The 18477-nt window shown below is 42.6% G+C and overlaps 1 protein-coding gene across 14 annotated transcripts in view; it reads left to right on the top strand.

Annotated features, from left to right (window-relative positions):
- Positions 1-18477, top strand: part of ST7 (suppression of tumorigenicity 7) — a 253061-nt gene that overhangs the window by 119372 nt on the left and 115212 nt on the right. The window contains exon 1 of one of the 14 annotated variants that reach the window (XM_088799964.1): positions 15439-15554. The exons of 11 other annotated variants lie outside the window; for them this stretch is intronic. In XM_088799964.1, coding sequence (XP_088656090.1) covers positions 15539-15554 — 16 coding nt within the window. In that variant the 5' untranslated portion in view covers positions 15439-15538. Of the gene's footprint in view, positions 1-15438; positions 15608-16128; positions 16265-18477 lie in introns of those variants that run through there. 2 more of the 14 variants (XM_074315685.2, XM_074315684.2) reach the window with 2 other exon arrangements.

The raw sequence follows: 18477 nt of genomic DNA, 5'->3' as shown, positions 1-18477 counted from the left end.
GGCTGGGGTGAATTCTCTTAGTGTTTCATTTGCCTTATAATTAGCTGTAGCCCAGCAATGAAGCCAGGTCACCAGCCCACTGGCACACTTCAGGGTGGTGTAATGCCTGTGAAATCAGGGGTACTGGCTTCCTAACCCGCTCTCCATCTCTGGCTTGGAAGCAGTGTTCTAGGTTCTTGAATAAATCTGTGTGTTATCCATATGCCGCTATAAATGCACTAAAACATGTAAGACCATAGCAGACTTTATGATCATAGCATTTCAGACATTAAAATCCATTCAGTGTGCATGTGCTATCTTTCTAAAACGAATTCAGATACATATAAACGTGTAACTTTTCATATTTCGTTTTCCTAGAACATTTCTTTATAAAAATAGGAGAGTTTTTCTGTTGCTGTTGTTGTTGCTGCTATTACTCTGTGAACTTATCCTTAAGTATCTCATTTTTAACTAAGATAAATTGAAATATTCTTTTTTAAAAATCCCCCAAATTCCCACTTTAGAAAATGTCTTATTCATTTAAGTAAAAAACAGCACGTATTGGTTGTTTTAAAAACTATATATATGTTTATTGATTACCAGAATAACACATGCATGTGTAAAAAATTTAAGACTACAGACAATGTAAAAAGTATAAAATGAAAGTTCCATGTAAACCCATCCTCCAGAGATGGTTTTATGGTTTTCTAGTTTTCAAGTTGATAATAGCATAATAACTCCTTTGGAAAGAATGAAAATAACATGATAATTTGGATTCACAACTTTATGGTTTCTAGTTTTATGTCATGTTTTCAAAATCGTTTCTCCCCAATTTAAAAAAAAACCCCACATATGAGATCTGACAATTACATTTGTGAACTTGCCACCGTACACTTACATTGGCAGCACTGTACAAATGGGTCGGTAAGGTCTCATAACCTTGGTATATCACTGTCTCACAGCTGTGTTCGTGCCGACATGTGTTGGTGTGTTGCTGAGTGGTGTTCGTTATTGTTGTTGTGTGTTTTGTGTGCTGTTGCGAGAATGTCTGAGCTTGAATTAGAGCAATGAACAAACATTAAATTTCTTGTTAAACTTGGCAAGAGTGGAAGTGAAATCAGGGACATGTTAGTCCAAGTTTATGGGCAGAATGCCATAAAGAAAATGGCAGTGTACAAATGGATTAAACATTTTTCTGAGGGGAGAGAACGCGTCACTGATGAAGAGAGGTCGGGGTGGCAAGTAACAAGCAGAACTGATGAAAACATTGCAAAAATTCATCGAATTGTGCCTCAAAATCATCAGCTGACTATGAGAAGCGTAGCAGACCAAGTAAACATCAACAGAGAAAGAGTTAGGAAAATCTGAACTGAAAATCTTGGCATAAGAAAGGTGTGCGCACAAATGGTCCCAAAGGAGCTCTTGCATCACGACAATGCACTAGCTCACACAGCACTGTCTGTGAGGGAGTTTTTAGCCAGTAAACAAATAACTGTATTGGAACACCCTCCCTACTCACCTGACCTGGTTCCAAATTACTTCTTTCCTTCCCCTAAGATAAAGGTAATATTGAAAAGAAGATATTTGGTGACATATGACATTCCCGACATCAAGGGTAGTAGGATGACAGCTCTGATGGCCATTCCAGACAAAGAGTTCCAAAATTGCTTTGAAGGGTGGACTAGACGCTGGCGTTGGTGCATAGCTTCCCAAGGGAAGTACTTCGAAGGTGACCATAGTGATATTCAGCAATGAGGTGTGTAGCGCTGTTTCTAGGATCAGTTCGCAAACTTAACTATCTGTCCTCGTATATTTATAAATCTATTTTGCTGAGGATCCTTGAAGATAATACCTGCAGAAATTCATCTCCTTAGAATAGATTCAGAGTTGTATAGATGCACTCAGTTCATGTGCACAGACTTCTGGACTTGACAGGTACAGGGGCAAGATCTCAGCATATTTTTACAATGGCTTTAGCAAGTAAATTTGAAAATTCCAAATTTCAGGCTTTTAATTTATGTAGATAATTTCCTAGATTTAACTATTCTGGGTTTAGGTGTTCGGGGTATGCAGGTGAACGTATGACCACCGCATCTGGGCAAGGGAAGCGTACTGTGCACGCGTTCATAAAATGCATGCTTAGCTCACTGAGTTTTACATCCACTGAATGTCTGGAACTGTGTCTCATACCACAAGCCAAATCAAAGTGATAACCAGTCAAACTCAGCTCCTATGGGACGTTCAGTAACAAGGATCTAGATTTTCTTGGAGAGAAACTTCCTAAGATGACTTCCTAGGATACCTTACATTTCTTTCTTGTTTTAGCAGACCTCGCTCTAGGAGAAGAAAATAAATTATATTATTTTGTTTCAGAATAAAAGAACTAATGATCATAACATGGACAATTTTAAAGGGTACCACTTCAAGTGTCAACTAAAGAGGTAATGACATGATTGGAAGAAAACTGGGTTTGTGAATGTAACGGAGAGCTCCTGTTAGGTGCCCAGCTCAGCCCTGGGCTCCCTGCTGCCTGAGAGCCATGAGGGTAGCTGGGATAATAGCATGGCAGCCCCAGTGCTTCTATTTTAAATGTTCCTCAAATTATTCAATATTTTGATGTTTTGGGTCCAGAAAATGTTTGGACATCTTTCTACAATTAGTTCGACTTTTTCAGCTTATTAAAATTTTCTTTAGACCATAATATTTTCATAGAAACTGTTTCAAGTGTGGTTTGGCATGATGTATAGAAGTTTTAATCATTTTACCCATCTTCTTACTTCTTACTGCCACAGTTTTATCTAAGACATGCAGACTTATGATTTAAATGATCACTCAGTACTCTATGCTTTCAAGTAGTTTTTGTTTAGCTTGATTTGAATCTTTTAGAATTTGTGGTTTGCCAGACGGAAATGAGGAATTCAGATGTAACATTTTGAGGAATGGCAGCATCATTGGAACACTGATGTCTTCCTAACCGGAAAGGGAAGAGGCCTATGGTTATTTAAATCTGTGCTTCCCAGCTGGGGTTCATGACTTTCCTGGAGTACGTACTTAATTTTCTTCCGCCATTAGAGGAGTGTTAATAGGAAATATCAGAGAAGCACTGCTTTTATTTAATGTAGATCAGGGGACAGCAAATTTTCTGTAAAGAGCCAAATAATACATATTTTCTCTGTAGGCTGCAAAGTTTCTGGCACAACCCATATCTCTGCTGCTGTAGCATGGAAGCAGCCAGACCTCACATAAACCCACAAGCTGTGTTCAGTGACACTTCTTTCCCTAACACACATGGTGGCCTGGCTTCTGCTTGCCGGATGTAGCGTGCCAAACCCTGATTTTCCTATCCCCAAAGCAGATGGCCTGATGGATTGGTTAAAATAATCACTTACTCTGCTTATAATATTACACATCTCTAGTGACAGGATACATTTTAGCATGATTTCCAAAGTTAGGAATTGATCAACTTCACTGACCACCTTCCATCTTTCTGCTGTGTTTTTTATTTTGTTTAATAAATTTTTTTTTATTGGGGAATATTGGGGAACTGTGTTTCTCCAGGGCCCATCAGCTCCAAGTCATTGACCTTCAATCTAGTTGTGGAGAGCACAGCTCAGCTCCAAGTCCAGTTGCCATTTTCAATCTTAATTGCATGGGGTGAGGGGGATCGAACTGGCAACCCTGTTGTTCAAAGCTGGCGCCCTACCTAACGAACTGAGCCTTCCGGCCGCCCCTTTCTGCTGTTTTTGTTTTTTTTTAAGATTTTATTGGGGAAGGGGAACAGGACTTTATTGGGGAACAGTGTGTACTTTCAGGATTTTTTCCAAGTCAAGTTGTTATCCTTTCAATCATAGTTGTGGAGGGTGCAGTTCAGCTCCAGGTTCAGTTGCCATTGTTAGTTGCAGGGGGCAGAGCCCACCATCCCTTGCAGGATTCGAGGAGTCGAACTGGCAGCCTTGTGGTTGAGAGCCCACTGGCCCATGTGGGAATCGAACCGGCAGCCTTCGGCGTTAGGAGCATGGAGCTCTAACCACCTGAGCCACTGGGCCGGCCCCGCTTTTTGCTGTTTTAAAAAGAACCATGGAAGAGTCAGAACAATCACAGGAATGAGGCAGAGCCCCATCCTTAACATTATTATATGTAAAATTATTACAATATGAAAGAATATAGGGCTATATGGTATATACTTTACATATTATACTTGTATATGATTGCATAACATTATATATTAACTTCTCTCTTACATACATGACATGAGGTGTATTCCCCTAATACTCAAGAAAGAAGAAAGTACATACATATTTGTGTCTGTTTTGTGTCTCAGCAGAGAAACTAGGCCAGGTGTGGAGACATCCTCATGGGCATGGAGGTGGCCCCATAAGGCACGCTGCTTACCGCCAGCTTCCTGACCTCGCTTCCTCCCACCTCTTCTCTACACTCAGTGATGATGATGATGATAATAATAATAATAATAGGAGCTCGAGAATTATTTGAAAAAAAAAAAAAAGTATATATATACCCACAGAGGGTGCCAAAAAAATGTATACACATTTTAAGAAAGGAAAAAACTATTGAAATTGTAATAGTCAATATACACTGATAACAAAAGATGAATACAGATCATGTTTGACTTCTGCAATTACAAGAGGTGCTCAGAGTGGTTACCATCAGCGTCCAGACACTTCTGATTACGGCGAACTACTGCTTGAGCAACGTTGACCAAAGTGTCCACTTGTATACATTTTTTGGCACCTCCAGTGTAGTGAGTGTGCGTGTGTATGTGTGTATACATACATATATACACATACACACACAGAGAGAGAAAGAGAGAGAGAAAACATAGGCATCTGGTAAAAACTATCGCAGACATCCAGATACTTGACTTTGAGATTCTACATTTAGCAGCAGAAGTGATACTTTCTGCCCCAACATTGTAATAAATTATAGCTGGGCACAACATATGGAATCTGGAAATTTTGCTTGTACCTAGAAATGTGACGGAAGGAACGATACTTCCTATCTTTGGGCATTCTTCTCTTCATCTGTTTTGAGTCTGGCCTCTGTTAGTGTTCTTAAAGCTGGAGTCTGTCAGCTCCCATGTGTTAGAAAGAGGACGAAGGCAGCAGGGGAGGGGATGGGTGGGACTGAGCAGAGAGAGGACGCAAGGAGACCGGTTAGAGGGGATGGTAATCTAGAGAAGAGAAAGGCGGATGGGACCATGGGAGCAGACGTAAAGGAACGGCCCGACTGGAGCCTGGATGAGAGCTGCTGTCGGGTCCACTTGGCAGAAGGTGCCCTCAGAACAGTGGTGGAGAACTGAGGCTTCAGAACCCGTGTGCGTGAAGTTATATCTTGTGCCTGTCAAGTTTTGATGCCATTGAGAATTTTCAGCTATTTAAAAAATGTGACTATGAAAGTTTCTAATAATTTTCTGGAGCCAAGGCATACTCTCTTGTTTTTAAATTTGATGGGAATAAAGATAAATTTTATGTTTTCACTTTGATCAAAAGTATTAGCAGCAAATGAATTTCAGGTTGTCGTGTTGTTTCCTGGCTGTAGAGCATAAGTACCTGTTCGGTGTAGTTGGGCTGTGATCATCTTTGCAGTGTTGGTATCAGCCAGCCTACTATTTCCTAAGGAAGTCACTGAGAATAAGAGAGAAGGGCACAGCAATTCTGTACAAGGAAAAGAAGGGAAAGGGAAACACTGAAAGGAAACAAATAGGAGCACATCAAGTCACTGTGACACTGTGACAGAAGGAGCTTCAGTTTCATACAAAATGGAGGGAGACAGTTTAGTGTTTTAGCCCCAGTACTCTACAGGTGGGATTTTTTCCCCCCTCAGTATTTCCTGTCAGCAGCTAGGTTTCTTCCCTGCCTGTTTTGAGAAATTGTTTGATTTTTCTCTGCAGCTGTTGATTTGTCTGTTATATGCCCATCATTTCTAAATCTGGTTTTGTCTGTGATGAAGCCTGTGAAATAGCTCATTTTAATGGTTTTTATGTTTTGTGGCTGTTTGTTTTTCATTCGTCAGAAGTCACTTACATCAACAGTCCTGCCTTCTCATGGAATCCCCTGCCTTCATGCATATTCTCCCATGTTAGTAAACAGTATTTGCGGGGTGTGTGTGTGTGTGTACGCATGCGCGCCTACTCTAGCTGTTTGCTGTGCCCTTGCCTCCAGCACTGGAAAAGCTCAGTGCGGTCAGTGGAGTGGTTTCTTTTTTGTGGTGTTTCTCCACGAGTCACCAAATGCTCCTGGAGTATCCCTTCCACTTTCTGGATTAGAGACAACTAGAAGATAGAAAGGAACATTCCAGTATTTTACTTTCTAGTAAATTGTATTTAGTGTTTTTTGCCCCCAGTAATGTTTTCCTCCCAAGCCTTCATTTTTTAAAATAAATATTCTGTCAAAATTCTGGAAATAAAATAAAACTCATAAACAGAATTAAAAGACAATGTAGGGGAAATTGCATCAACTATGACAGATAAAATGTAACATACTTATTAAAGAAAGAGCTTTTGTAAATCTATGACCTTCCAATAGAAAAATGAGAAAACAACATGAATCGATAGTTCCCAAAAGAATAAAAACTAAAGATAATAAACATGAACAAATTTTAGCTTAGCCAGTAATCAAAGAAATGACTCCCTTCCTCCCTCCCTCCCCCTGACCCTCAGCTCAGGAGGAAGCCATTGCTGGGTCTGGCTGCCCAGACAGGCTGTGGTTTGGGGCAGCCCCTTACTCTCGGGCCCAGCCAGGGGGCCTGGCTCTGAGCAAGCACCAGATGGCCATTTCAGAAGAGGAGCGAACATTGGAAGCCTCCAACAGCTCACCTGAAACTTGGGTGTTTCTCTGTTTTGTCTCCCCAAATGTAGTATCAATTGCCCCAAAGAAAGGTGTGTCCCAGGGGGAAAGGACATGGGCTTTGGGTCAGGCAGCACTGTGTTCGGTCTGTGTTCAGCCCTGAATAGCTGCGTGCCCTTAGGTTTGTCGTTTAACCTTACAGCCTCAGTTTCCTCCTCCTAAATTGGGGCTAGGAACACTCACTTTGTGGGGCTGTGACGGGAAGCAAGTGATTGAAAGTGTGTGTTAAACACCTAAAACAGTGCCTGACACATTAGAGTCTCTGTAGAGGGTCAGTAAATACCAGTCAGACTTCCCGGTGTATATTTGTTGAACTGAAAAAAGTATTGAAAGTATGGCCTGATACAAAGTTTTTTTGGTCTCCATTAACAATACTGGTAATTTTGCAGGATTGATTTGAATTGTATTAAAGGTGGCATTTTTGCAAATCACTTACTGTACTTGCTTACTGAGTAATCATGTTAAATATATCTTTGTGCTTTAATCTCTACATCTTTCAGTTTGCATGATTTTATCTCAGCAATTATTCCTACAAGAAATGAACTTGTGGGTTATCGTTAGCAGTGCTGTGTGTGCTGGCTTCTTTTTCTTGTTCTTTTGGCGGTGATGGGAAGGGGGGCTGATTTAATATTTTCTTTTTCTGTATTTTTTAGAATGTTTTGGAAAAACAACCTTGAAAATGAATCCACTTTTTTCTCTTAAAGCAGGGTTGTCTTCATGGGAAAGTGATGGTGGCCCTCCCAGTGGTAATGCCCATTTGTATCTAATACAGCTGGTAAGAGGTGTCTTCTGAGTTTGTGGCACAGGATTTCTTGGTATGAGGTTCACTGACTCATTCAGTCCCAGGACTGTGGCCTCCGTAGCCTCAAGTTTAAACCAACTACCTGTCCACCTGGAGGTAAACTGTCCGGGTTCTAAGCCTCTGCCATTGCAGTGGGCAGTTGCTAAGGTGTGACAGTGTCTGAAAACTGAGACAGAATACATTTGAAAGGGAGAAAAAGGCCATCCACGGGAACTGGGGCGTTTCTATTAGGGACAGCATCAGGCATCTGGAATTTAGATTCATCTTTTAGTAGATTAAAAAAAGAAAAAAAAAAGGGGGCCGGCTCGGTGGCTCAGGTGGTTGGAGCTTCGTGCTCCTAACTCCGAAGGCTGCCGGTTCAATTCCCACATGGGCCAGTGGGCTCTCAACCACAAGGTTGCCAGTTCAATTCCTCGAGTCCCGCAAGGGATGGTGGGCTCTGCCCCCTGCAACTAAGATTGAGCACAGCACCTTGAGCTGAGCTGCCACTGAGCTCCCGGATGGCTCAGTTGGTTGGAATGTGTCCTCTCAACCACCAAAAAAAAAAAAAAAAAAAAAAAAAAAAAAGCTGGCTTACCTATATTTGAAAATACCAGAACTCCAGTCCCCTTGACTGTCACCTGCAGACGTCACTTTGATTTACCACTTGCTATTCGCTGCCAACCCTACACTGGGGAGGTAATTTTAGGTGCCCTCTGGAATAGTCATCTGACGCGAAGCCAAATGTAGTTACTGGAACTGAACATAATGAAGCCCACGGCTTATTTTGGACAAGCGGGCAGTTGGAGCAGCTGACTACTAAAACATGGGCCTGTCTGGTGTTTCTCTGTGGCTTCTTATCTCTGTGCACTGTGTACCCTCCCCCAGAGAGAAACGGTCTAAACACGGTTTCCAGCAGACTTTCTGTTGTGGGCTGGCTTTTCACTCAAAAGAGAAGGAAGTTAGTCATTGAGCTTTTTTTTTCTTTTTCCTTTTTATTAAATTTATGGGGGTGACACTGGTTAGTACAATTACATAAGTTTCGAGTGTACATTTCTATGTTACATCACCTGTATATTGCATTGTGTGCTCACCACCTAGAGGCAGCTTTTGGAGAATGTAATGAAAAGAAACAGCTAACTTAAAATCCAGTCAGAACCCATGACTCTAGTTGCTTCTCTGGCCCAAACTGTTATCTACTTTGAGGGAAACTCTTCAACTGTAAGATAGCAGCGGGTTTCAAAACAGAGCAAATCAATTAATAGAAAGTGCAAAAATCAGAATGCATAGAGTAGAAAATAGATTTATTTTTTTGTTTTGTCATTCGATCCCACTGATAAAACAGGAATAAACAGGTTAAAATCCATCAGTTAAAGTGCTTCATTCCACCTTGATCATTCTTTAAATCACATCTAAAAAGAATCCCAGAGAAAGGAGACAGATTTCCAGTGTTAACCAATTGCCTTTAAAAGTTTGGTATGAGAACGAACCAGTGTTGGGTCCTTAGGAGGGCTGATCGTGTTGCAGTGGAATAAAGCTTTGAGTTATACTCTTAATTCACTTACTCATACAGTGCTATCTATGCTTTCTTTTAACTTACGTCACACTTCATGATAAACCCTTTTCTTTCCTGCTGGACTGCCTGCAGAAGGAGCCTGTGCTTTCTGCCACCATTTCCTTACCACTCACTTTCCACCTTTAATCACTTGTGTTTTAACTTTGGCCCCACTTCAGCAGCATTCTCCAGACTCTCCTCTGTGATGTCCCCTTGTTAAGACCACATCCTGTTGAACTTACCCCTGCAACACCTGATCTGCCCAGTGTCCCACCCTAGTGGTGTGACAGGAGCTCCCCTCTGCAGTAACTTCCAAACTGCACGTTTTACAAACCACCTCATTAGTCCTGGGCACGGCTGCCTCACGCACCTCTCTGTTCATGAATGGTGAGTATCTCTCACTGTCTGCCAAGCCAAGTCTGGTTTTCATGCCCTGGCATTTGAGCCAGCGTTCTCTCCCACTGTTTCTTCTCATCCGCCCTGTACTCCAACCCAGTTTCTGCGTGTGTGTCGTAACATCCATCTGGAGTCCATGCGCTCTCTTTTCGCTTCTCCAATCTCATGTTCGTAGCTTATCCTTTCAGATCCTAGAAGGAAGGACATCTCGTTCAGTGGGCTCCTCTGAGCCTTCTAACTGGAAGTCATCTTCTTCCTCTAGATTTTATCTACACATCTCTTCTGATATGTTTCATATTCTGTCCTGTGTTATTTGTGTGGGAATCTTATTTTCCCCTCTCAAGGGGAGGGTGAATCTCATTATCATTGTCTTTTTCACCTCCAGGGTCTAGTTGAGTCTTACACTTTTTATAAGCTAAGTACACTTGGATGAATGAATGAATAGCTGATAAATTTAGAGCATTTACTGAAAAATGTTTTAGAATATGGCTGGTTATTCCATTACTCTTGTTACTGTTCTTCTTACCTTTCTTAGTTATTTCCGTGCGTTTTAGATTTAACAATTACCTGTTCACATAGCTGCTTGCCGTGAGTATTTTGAATGCTGTTACGAATAACCCTGCTATCTCTATTCTGGCCTGTTAGGTAATGTATTGCTAAACTCAGCTCTGCAAACGTTCTGGGGCTTCTGTATTTTTGTTTTTTAAATAACTTCCAGTAAAGGAGGTGTAGATGGGAAGTTGGAGACCAAATTCTGCTCAAGGTGATGGAAGAGTCCCAGCACACTTTGCGTGGAGATGCTGTGAGGAGCTTGTTAGAGCACTCCAGTGTGAACACAGAACCACTGAGAGTCTTTCCAACACTGACGCTGCCATCCTACAGAAATGTGGGTTTCAGCTCACTACAGTGCTACTGCACCTTTCTAGAACTCAGCAGTCCAGTCATTTCAGCTCCCCAAACCACGCGCTCTAAGAACAAAAGGCCAGGGCACGTAGCACCCAGGTGAGCCTCAGACAGCGCTGAGCGGGAGCTCACAGGGCTTGCCACAGTCAGACCGCCCACCCGAGGGGCTCGCTCAGCAGCTTCTCCAGGTGCTAACACTACTTGGTGCACATTCTGCCCCCAGCCCAGCCCTGGCTCAGGAGTACAAATTCTGTGTTTTCAGAGCAACATTCGTGATTAGAACTGCCTGTTAATTTGCTTCCATGTTCTCCCTCTTCCGAAAACCCAGAGCTCCTTCAGGACAAGAACTATGTATGGATCATGTATATTTATATCCCCAGCATTTTACACAGTGCCCGGCATACATTACACATAAATGTTAATTGAATGACCAAAGTTGGAATAGATTTGAAGTAGCAATAGATTTTTAAGTAGATATTTAGAAGAAGGAGAGAGCGCAGTTTGAAGCAGGCACACAGTAAAAACAAATGATTAATATCTAAGAACATGGCAGGGGACAAAACAGTATGTGAAAGACAAAAAACACATTATTCTGGGATCACTTCATTTTGGAGGGAAAAGCACAGAGGCCTTGAACAGTTTCTGAAAACATTGCTGCATGTTAACACAGTACGATAGTTTATGTTCATTTTGATGACTTAGAGCCATCAATTAAAGATTGAAAAATTTTCAGGATGTTCTGTTTAAAGGTACAGGCAAGTATGGAATGTGTTTTGGAAAATTTCCTTGTAAAATTGCCTTAAAAAGAAAAGCATTTTTAGTGTATAATAGAATAAGTCTTAACTATCCCTAAAGATTGATCTGTGAGGATTCCATTGAGAAGGTCTTGCTGTGTGAGATTAATATAAATATGTCTGGGACCTTCTGGATTTATCAGCGAGCAGTGGTCATTCAGTCTCCCTAATAAGGATCTCACTGTACAGGTAGTCTGCAGATAGAAACAATCTCTCTCTCTCTCTCTCTCTCTCTCTCTCTCTCTCTCACACACACACACACACACACACACACACACCAAGATCCCAGCTTTCAGTGTTGCCATATATAGGAAGTTTTTGAGTTTTTCTTTAATCAGAAGTCCTGGGGTCTGGTTGTCACAACTTGATCACCTAGCACCCTGGCCCTCCAGGCACTCGGCATCCAGCAGACGGTGAGGACCTGTGTGGACTGAGCTGTGCTGGGTGCTGGAGGACTGCGGCACAGTGAGTGCTTGTCAGCTCAGGTGCCCAGAGCCGGGAGGACCGTGCCTCCACGAAGTTACTGTCTCTTTGCAGCGTAAATATGGGGAAGGTCTTCTCTGTAGTTACTCGTATCTTTTTTTGGGGTTTTCAGAAGAGGGAGAACATGGACGCAAATTAACAGGCAGTTCTAATCATGAGTGTTGCTCTGATTAGACAGACATATCTTTTTTTTCTTCCTAATGGTAAACAGTTTATAAGAAACAGAAATATTCATAAAATGGTCTTCAACCCTAAATCAAACATATTTTAAATCACTAAGAATACAGGAAGACGTATATAAGCCTTTCTCCTGTTCTTGACCAGGGTATAATTCCTCATTGTCTGCCTACTTGTACATAAAGGGGACAGATAGTCTGAGATCTTGTTTCCCTTGTCTTTGAGGATTGTCACCATTTGCAGGTAACCAGGTTTCGGACAGTCCTTCATGCTGGACAGATGGCCTCCCTCCAGTAAGGGATAGGGAGCTGTGGGGGCAGAGCCCCAGAAAGCAGTTTCCAGGCTCTCGGCCTCACATCGACAGGTGCTGGCTCAGGTAGTAAATGGCCATCAACTGTGATTGGGTGGCCATCAGCTGTGGCTAGTTGGCCGTCAGCTGTAACCAGTGAGCCATTGGCCACTAATATAACTGCTGTGGCTACGCTAGCAGAGAGGAGAGTGGAGGAGAGTGAAAGAGAGTCGTCGGTGGGTTGCAGACAAAACGGACAGCAGGTCGCACGTCCAGTGAATCCAGCCTCCTTTGAGAGTATAGTGCCGCCAGCGAGACTATAGTGGTATGACTCCCCTACCTATGGCTCCGTGGGTGTTCCTTTTTGGCCTCACCATATCCTGCGTTCTTGTATGGGGAGCGGGAGCAGAGACCCCGCAGGCCTCCCTGCATGACAGGAGCCATGAAGCCTGACTGCTGCTTCAGCGTTGTTCCTCAGATCACGGCCAAGAAAAGAGAGTGTCCAGCTCCTCTCCTCAGCAGAGCCAGATGTCTGGGACGCAGAAACAGTCTGCCTGTAAAGTTGCCAAGGCAACATCAAGGGCAGGGGAAGAGGGGACAGAATGATTTATGAGGGCTTCTTGTCATAGTCATGGGTCTAAAAATACACTTCTGTGTCTTTTTCCTCACAAGGATAAATGCCACAGGATTTATCAAGGGAATTGTGGTGCATGAGAGCTTGGGACCTTCTGCAAGCCCAAGGGAACCAGGGTGAAGGTCAGGGAGAGGGGAAGCAGCGGCACCAAATTAGAAAAGGCGCTCACAGGTGTTTGAATCTTCTATTGAACTGATGCTGTGCCCAGGTGTAAAACTGACCTTTTTTTTGAAACATGCAAATGTTATATTTTTAAAATGTGCCTATTTTCATATTTAAAAAAAATGTTTTCTCTCAGCTTCTACTTTAATATTAATGGGTTTGCAAAGATAGTTGCAGATCAGCATGTGGAATAAAGTGTCACGGCAGCAGTTTGCCGGTGCATTTTATTTATGGATAGTTGAGAAAGAAGCTCTTGGCGCAGATAGAGCTGGCATGTCTTAATACCCTTTCTGGGCATCCTGCAGCTAGCCAGAGTTGTCAGCTGTCCACACTGATTTTCACTTTCATGAGTTACACGATTGGATCAGTTTTTTATTGCTGCATAAGAAATGACCGCAGATGTAGCAGCTTGAAACAACCCACATTTATTATCTCACAGTTTCTGTGGGTCAGGGATACAGGCACAGGATACCGGGGTCTTTTGCCCTGGGTCTCACCAGGTTGTAATGAAGGTGTCGATCAGGCTGTGATGTTATCTACACGTTCAACTGCAGGAGACTGTACCTCCAAGCTCACAGGCCGTTGGCAGAAATCACTGCTTCACTGCTGTAGAACTGAAGGCTTCCGTTTCATATTGGCTGCTGGTTGGTAGCCCATTGCCACGTGGGCTTCTCAACATGGCCACTTACGTCACTGAACTAACAAGGGGAACTTGTGCATATCTGCTACCAAGTCAGTGACTTGCATGTCTTTGTTAGAAGCGACTTACGTGTCCCTCTTGCATTCGAGGGGAGGGAGTTACATAAAGATATGAATACTTGGAGGCCATTGGGGGTTACTTTAGGGTTTGTCCATCGCAATGTTGTTCTGAGGAAAAGGGCAAGTTCTTTCATTTTAAAAACTGTGCAATATGGAATCTATTCAAAATTAACATGTGTGTAAACTAAGCTATTACAGCTTCTATTTTCACTCTTTTACCTTTGGCAAATGAGGATGGGCAGAAGGGAAGTTGCAACCTTAATGGAAGGAAGCTGACAGGTAGGAAGAGAGGTTTAGTAGGGTTGAAAGAACAATAAAATGAAAGAAAAGAATATTCCGTATTCTCACAGGGAACAATGCAAATGATGGATTAAACTATTTCATATGAGCTGTCTAACTCACTTTGGAGGTCTGAGAAAACAATTTGATGGAAATGTCCTGCTAGCATAACATGTGCCTTAATGCACTGTCTAGAGATGTGGATGCTATGGCTACGTTCTGTAACTAAATCAGAAATGTTGCTTTGCATGAAATGGAAAATTTCCTAGTCCGCCTTGTCCCTAACTCAGGGCCTGGAAGGTAATGTGGCCTTTTTATTCTTCCCTTGTAATTAAAGCCTGTGCAATCTGGCATGCTTGGCATATGGTGTAGGCTTTAATATGGCTTACACCTTCAGCCACAAGGGGACTGGAAGACGCTAAGGAACAGGATTGCAGGTGGTTCCTCTGTGGCTGAATTGATTGTTTGCATAGATCTAGTGAGGCAGACATCAGAGATTTAGGATTATATGATTGACTTTGGGGATTCAATAATTTCTTGCCTTCTAAAATGGCTGCCTCCAGACTCACAGTCAAGTTGACTACCATCTCAAGCACCTAGAATCCAGGTAAAAGGACCCTTTATTAACTGACTCGTCATTTGTTTTGTAGGGCCTCCATGTTTAGCATAAGGACCAATCACAGTGCAAGTGATGTGCTCCTTGGGCTGTGTGTCGTCTGTACCACAGCACTTGACACATAGTAGGAGGTGCTCTGTAAATGCTAGTGTGACTATTATTATTGTTAGTAGTAGTACATTCAGCTCACTCTCCTCTGCTTCCTACAACTATAGTAATATGAAATGCCAAGTCAAGAAAGGAAGAGTAACGTAAACATAAATAACAGTAGTACATGTTATTTCGTGAGGTCTGCTGTGTTAGGCACTTTATCTGCGTTCTTAGATTTAGTCCTCACAACAACCCTGCAAGATACATGTTACATATATTCTTGTTTTGTAGACAACACAGCAACCTCAAAGGTACAGATTTTCATCTGTGTTGGGAGAAATGTTATATATGTTTACTAAGAAAAGTAAGTAAACCAAAGTCCCCTGTTCCTTCATTATTCTTCTGGTTAGGATGCTCATTGCATACAATTGTCAGAGAGAAGTTCTCCATAAATAATTTTGGAGATGACCAAACGGCAGTGAACACCTTTCGTTTTCAGAAATGTGGTTTTGGCCCATTCTGATTTGTCTCATCTGAGCACAGCCATTGGCTCCCAGCCAATCAGCACTTGGGGGGGTGTGTGGGGTGTGTGTGTGTGTGTGTGTGTGTGTGTGTGTGTGTGTGTGTAGCAGGCATTTGAGGAAGTCATTTCACGCATCTAAGGGTAACTCCCCAGCAGCGCCTCAGCTTACACGGAGACTCCGTGGCAGCAGCACGGACCCCTGGGCCGCAGTGTTCTGTGTGGAGTGCCCAGAGTCCCACCTCTCTCTGTCCTGTCATGCCTACAGCCATAGGTGACTTCACGTGGATAACCCCCGATTCATCATTCTGCAAGTCTCAGACGCAGGTCCTTTTCTGGGCAGAAATTTTTCTTGCTCTCCTAATTGGGTGCTCTGTGTCCTCATAACTTCCTAACTTGTCCTCTTTGGTATTTACTTATTGGTTTACTTGCTGTCTCACCATTAGATTGTGAGTCCCTTGGGGGCAGGGGCAGTGCTCTGTTTGCTGCTGTGTTCCCAGCATCTGGCCCAGGTAGGCACTGAGCTACTACGCAGTGAAGTTACTATGAGGGAGAGCAGCTCTGGGAAGGTGTGGGACTCTCCGGGGCCGCCCTCCCTCACACAGGTGGTTCACGCTTAGAGACTGTCTGCTAGTACTGGTCTTTCCCAGGTGAAATGTTTTGACAGAAGATCTCTTTAATTTGTTTTTCCATCCAGCCTAAATAAGCTTAGTTTTGTTAACCTTTCTTTCTAGGGACTTTCCTCCCTAACTTTTTAAATGATCACTGGTTATTATTTTGTAACTTTGTCGTTTTTCTATTTCACATGCGATAGAAGGAACACAGGACAAAGCAGAGCCATCCCTGGGGTTTTGTAGACGAAATGCTGCTGCTTACTCAGTACTGTCTGGTCAGGCCCTTCATGTCCTTCGTGCTGCCTGAGCCCTTTCATTGCAGGGCTTCTCCGTGTCAGGTGGACCATGTCTAAGGAGACAGAGGCACAGGGTTAGTGTTCACCGGTTTACCGAAGGCCTTTCCCAGGAGTGTGATGTGGGGACTGCTTGTGCTCTGAAGAATATGGAGGAAGGCTCTTGTTGTCACAAGGGCCAGACATGTGGCTGGCTCGTCCCAGGCCTCACAGGGGCAGTGCGTGGGATTCCTGAGTAAGCCGTCTGGTGCTGGCGCTCCCAGCTCACAGGAGTGATTCTTTACTTCTTACAGTTGATCTCTTGCATTATCTTCGTATCTCCTCTCCTCTATGATCTGTAGAGATCACTTAATTTTCAATCCTCCTACCTAGTATCCTTTTAGGGCCATACTCAGTTCCTTTCCATTTACTGGTTAATTAAGTGAGAAGACTGTCAAGTTCAAGTTCAGCGTCTTCAGACCGCTCCATGGAGCTGTCTCAGACGCTGCCCTAGAATAAGTGACGCAGTGTTCTTTGAGCAGTGACCTGCTGGGAGTGCTCAGCTGGATCAAATCAAAACCCTTCTGATTTATTAATTTTGGTCTCTGGGTTGAAATAAGGCCTTAGGGAGATGCCGTGAATGTATTCTTCACAAAGCTGGATTAGTCTCTTCCTGTTTGTTCTTGAGCTTGTTTTGGCCCAGCAGGTCACATTGACATGCCTGTAGATTTCAGGAAAATCCAGTTTATATTTCAAAGCACATGCCCCGATTTTCAGGTGCTGGTCCAATTTTTAGGTACCTTATCAGGCCTCATATGTTTTCAAAAATGATTGCTAGTAACCCTGATGAAACGAGGCAAGCTTTTCCTTGGTGTAAGGCAGCCTGGCTTGTAGTGTACAGCCCCAAGGTAACAGGGAAACAAACCTTCAGCCAGATTCTCCCTCTGTCAGGGCAGCTTCCTGCTGGCCCACCCTGGGGAGCACACACCAGTGACAAGAACACAGCGGAATTATTTTTAAAGGTCAGAGGTAAAAATAAGTACATATTATAAACATCAACCATTTCGTATCATTTATTTATAGCTTCCTCTTTTTTGTCTAATGAAAGGCTGCTATTTTCCTTTTGCTGTTTTGTTCCTTAATATTTCCATCCACTCCCCATGCGTGCCCTGTGGAGCATGGGCCTGAGCTTTGGGGCGGGACTACGGGTGTTCAGTTTGCCCAGCCTTCAGCTGTGGCATAAGATGGGTAATCATATTGACCTCATGAAGCTGAAGTGAGAATTAAATTCTCTAGTATGTTAAGGTGCTTTTGTCACAATCTTGAAACACATAGGTAAGTAGACAGATTGAAGTGGCGAGTACTAAGCATTGATATTTATGCCCTAAATTGCCAATGCCGTGTCTGAATGATTTTAGCCCGGATATTCAGTAAGGCTATAAGATTAATAGGTTATTAAATGAGCACCTTCCACTCTCTCAATGTTTCTATTTCTGCTTTTCTTTGTCTACTTTGTGCCTCTGTTTCCTTTAATGCACAGCGTTATCTCTCCCAACTCTAGTCAGCTTTCTGTAACTGGATATGATAGAGAAGTATGTTCTAATTTTTAATTACTATTATATATATATATATAATCTTCATTAAATAAAACCAAACGAGTGGAATGTTTATTTTTATCTCTTTAGAAAACTCAAATAATTTTTTTTTCCACTTATCAATTGACTCTTGATAATTCCTGGATCAGTGATTTTTTTTTAGTAGAAAACCTTTCCCCTCCGTTGCTTTATGCTTTGTTGCTGTGGAGTCAACAGCAGGGCTCCTAATGTACTTCTAATTCAGGCAAATCTTTTTCTGTTAGAAATGTGGATTTCATTGAATTCTATGCTCAGTTTGTCCCTAGAAACTTACTGAAAGGAGTGTTCATAACTGCAAAATAACGCATGAATACTCTGTTTTGGTGACTGTTTTTTAATAATGGGAAATGTGAGATCATTCATAGTGGGAGAGGGGGAATTTTGAGTTTTTGGGCACCTCAGAATCAGACTATGAGCTCTAGGTTTGAGTTTTTTTGTGTTTTTTTTTTTTAATCTTCCTCCTTTCACTGACTTTTGCTTCGGAAATGACAAAATACTATGTTTTTGTTTTTTTAATGGCCAAGCCAAGCCACTTCAGCTGTACCTCCTCTTGTCACAGTTTTGGGCTGATCTCTCCTTCCATGACTTTCTCTGCCTCCCAGAAAGAGTCCAATTCATCAAGTCATGACTACTGACTGAGCACTCTGTTAGTCCAGACTCTTGGGATTACAAATGAC

The sequence above is a fragment of the Rhinolophus sinicus genome, chromosome 8 (assembly GCF_057876585.1).
Source record: "Rhinolophus sinicus isolate RSI-liver-muscle chromosome 8, RSI-T2T, whole genome shotgun sequence".
Lineage (NCBI taxonomy): Eukaryota > Metazoa > Chordata > Mammalia > Chiroptera > Rhinolophidae > Rhinolophus > Rhinolophus sinicus.
This window is presented reverse-complemented; position numbering and strand designations above follow the sequence as displayed.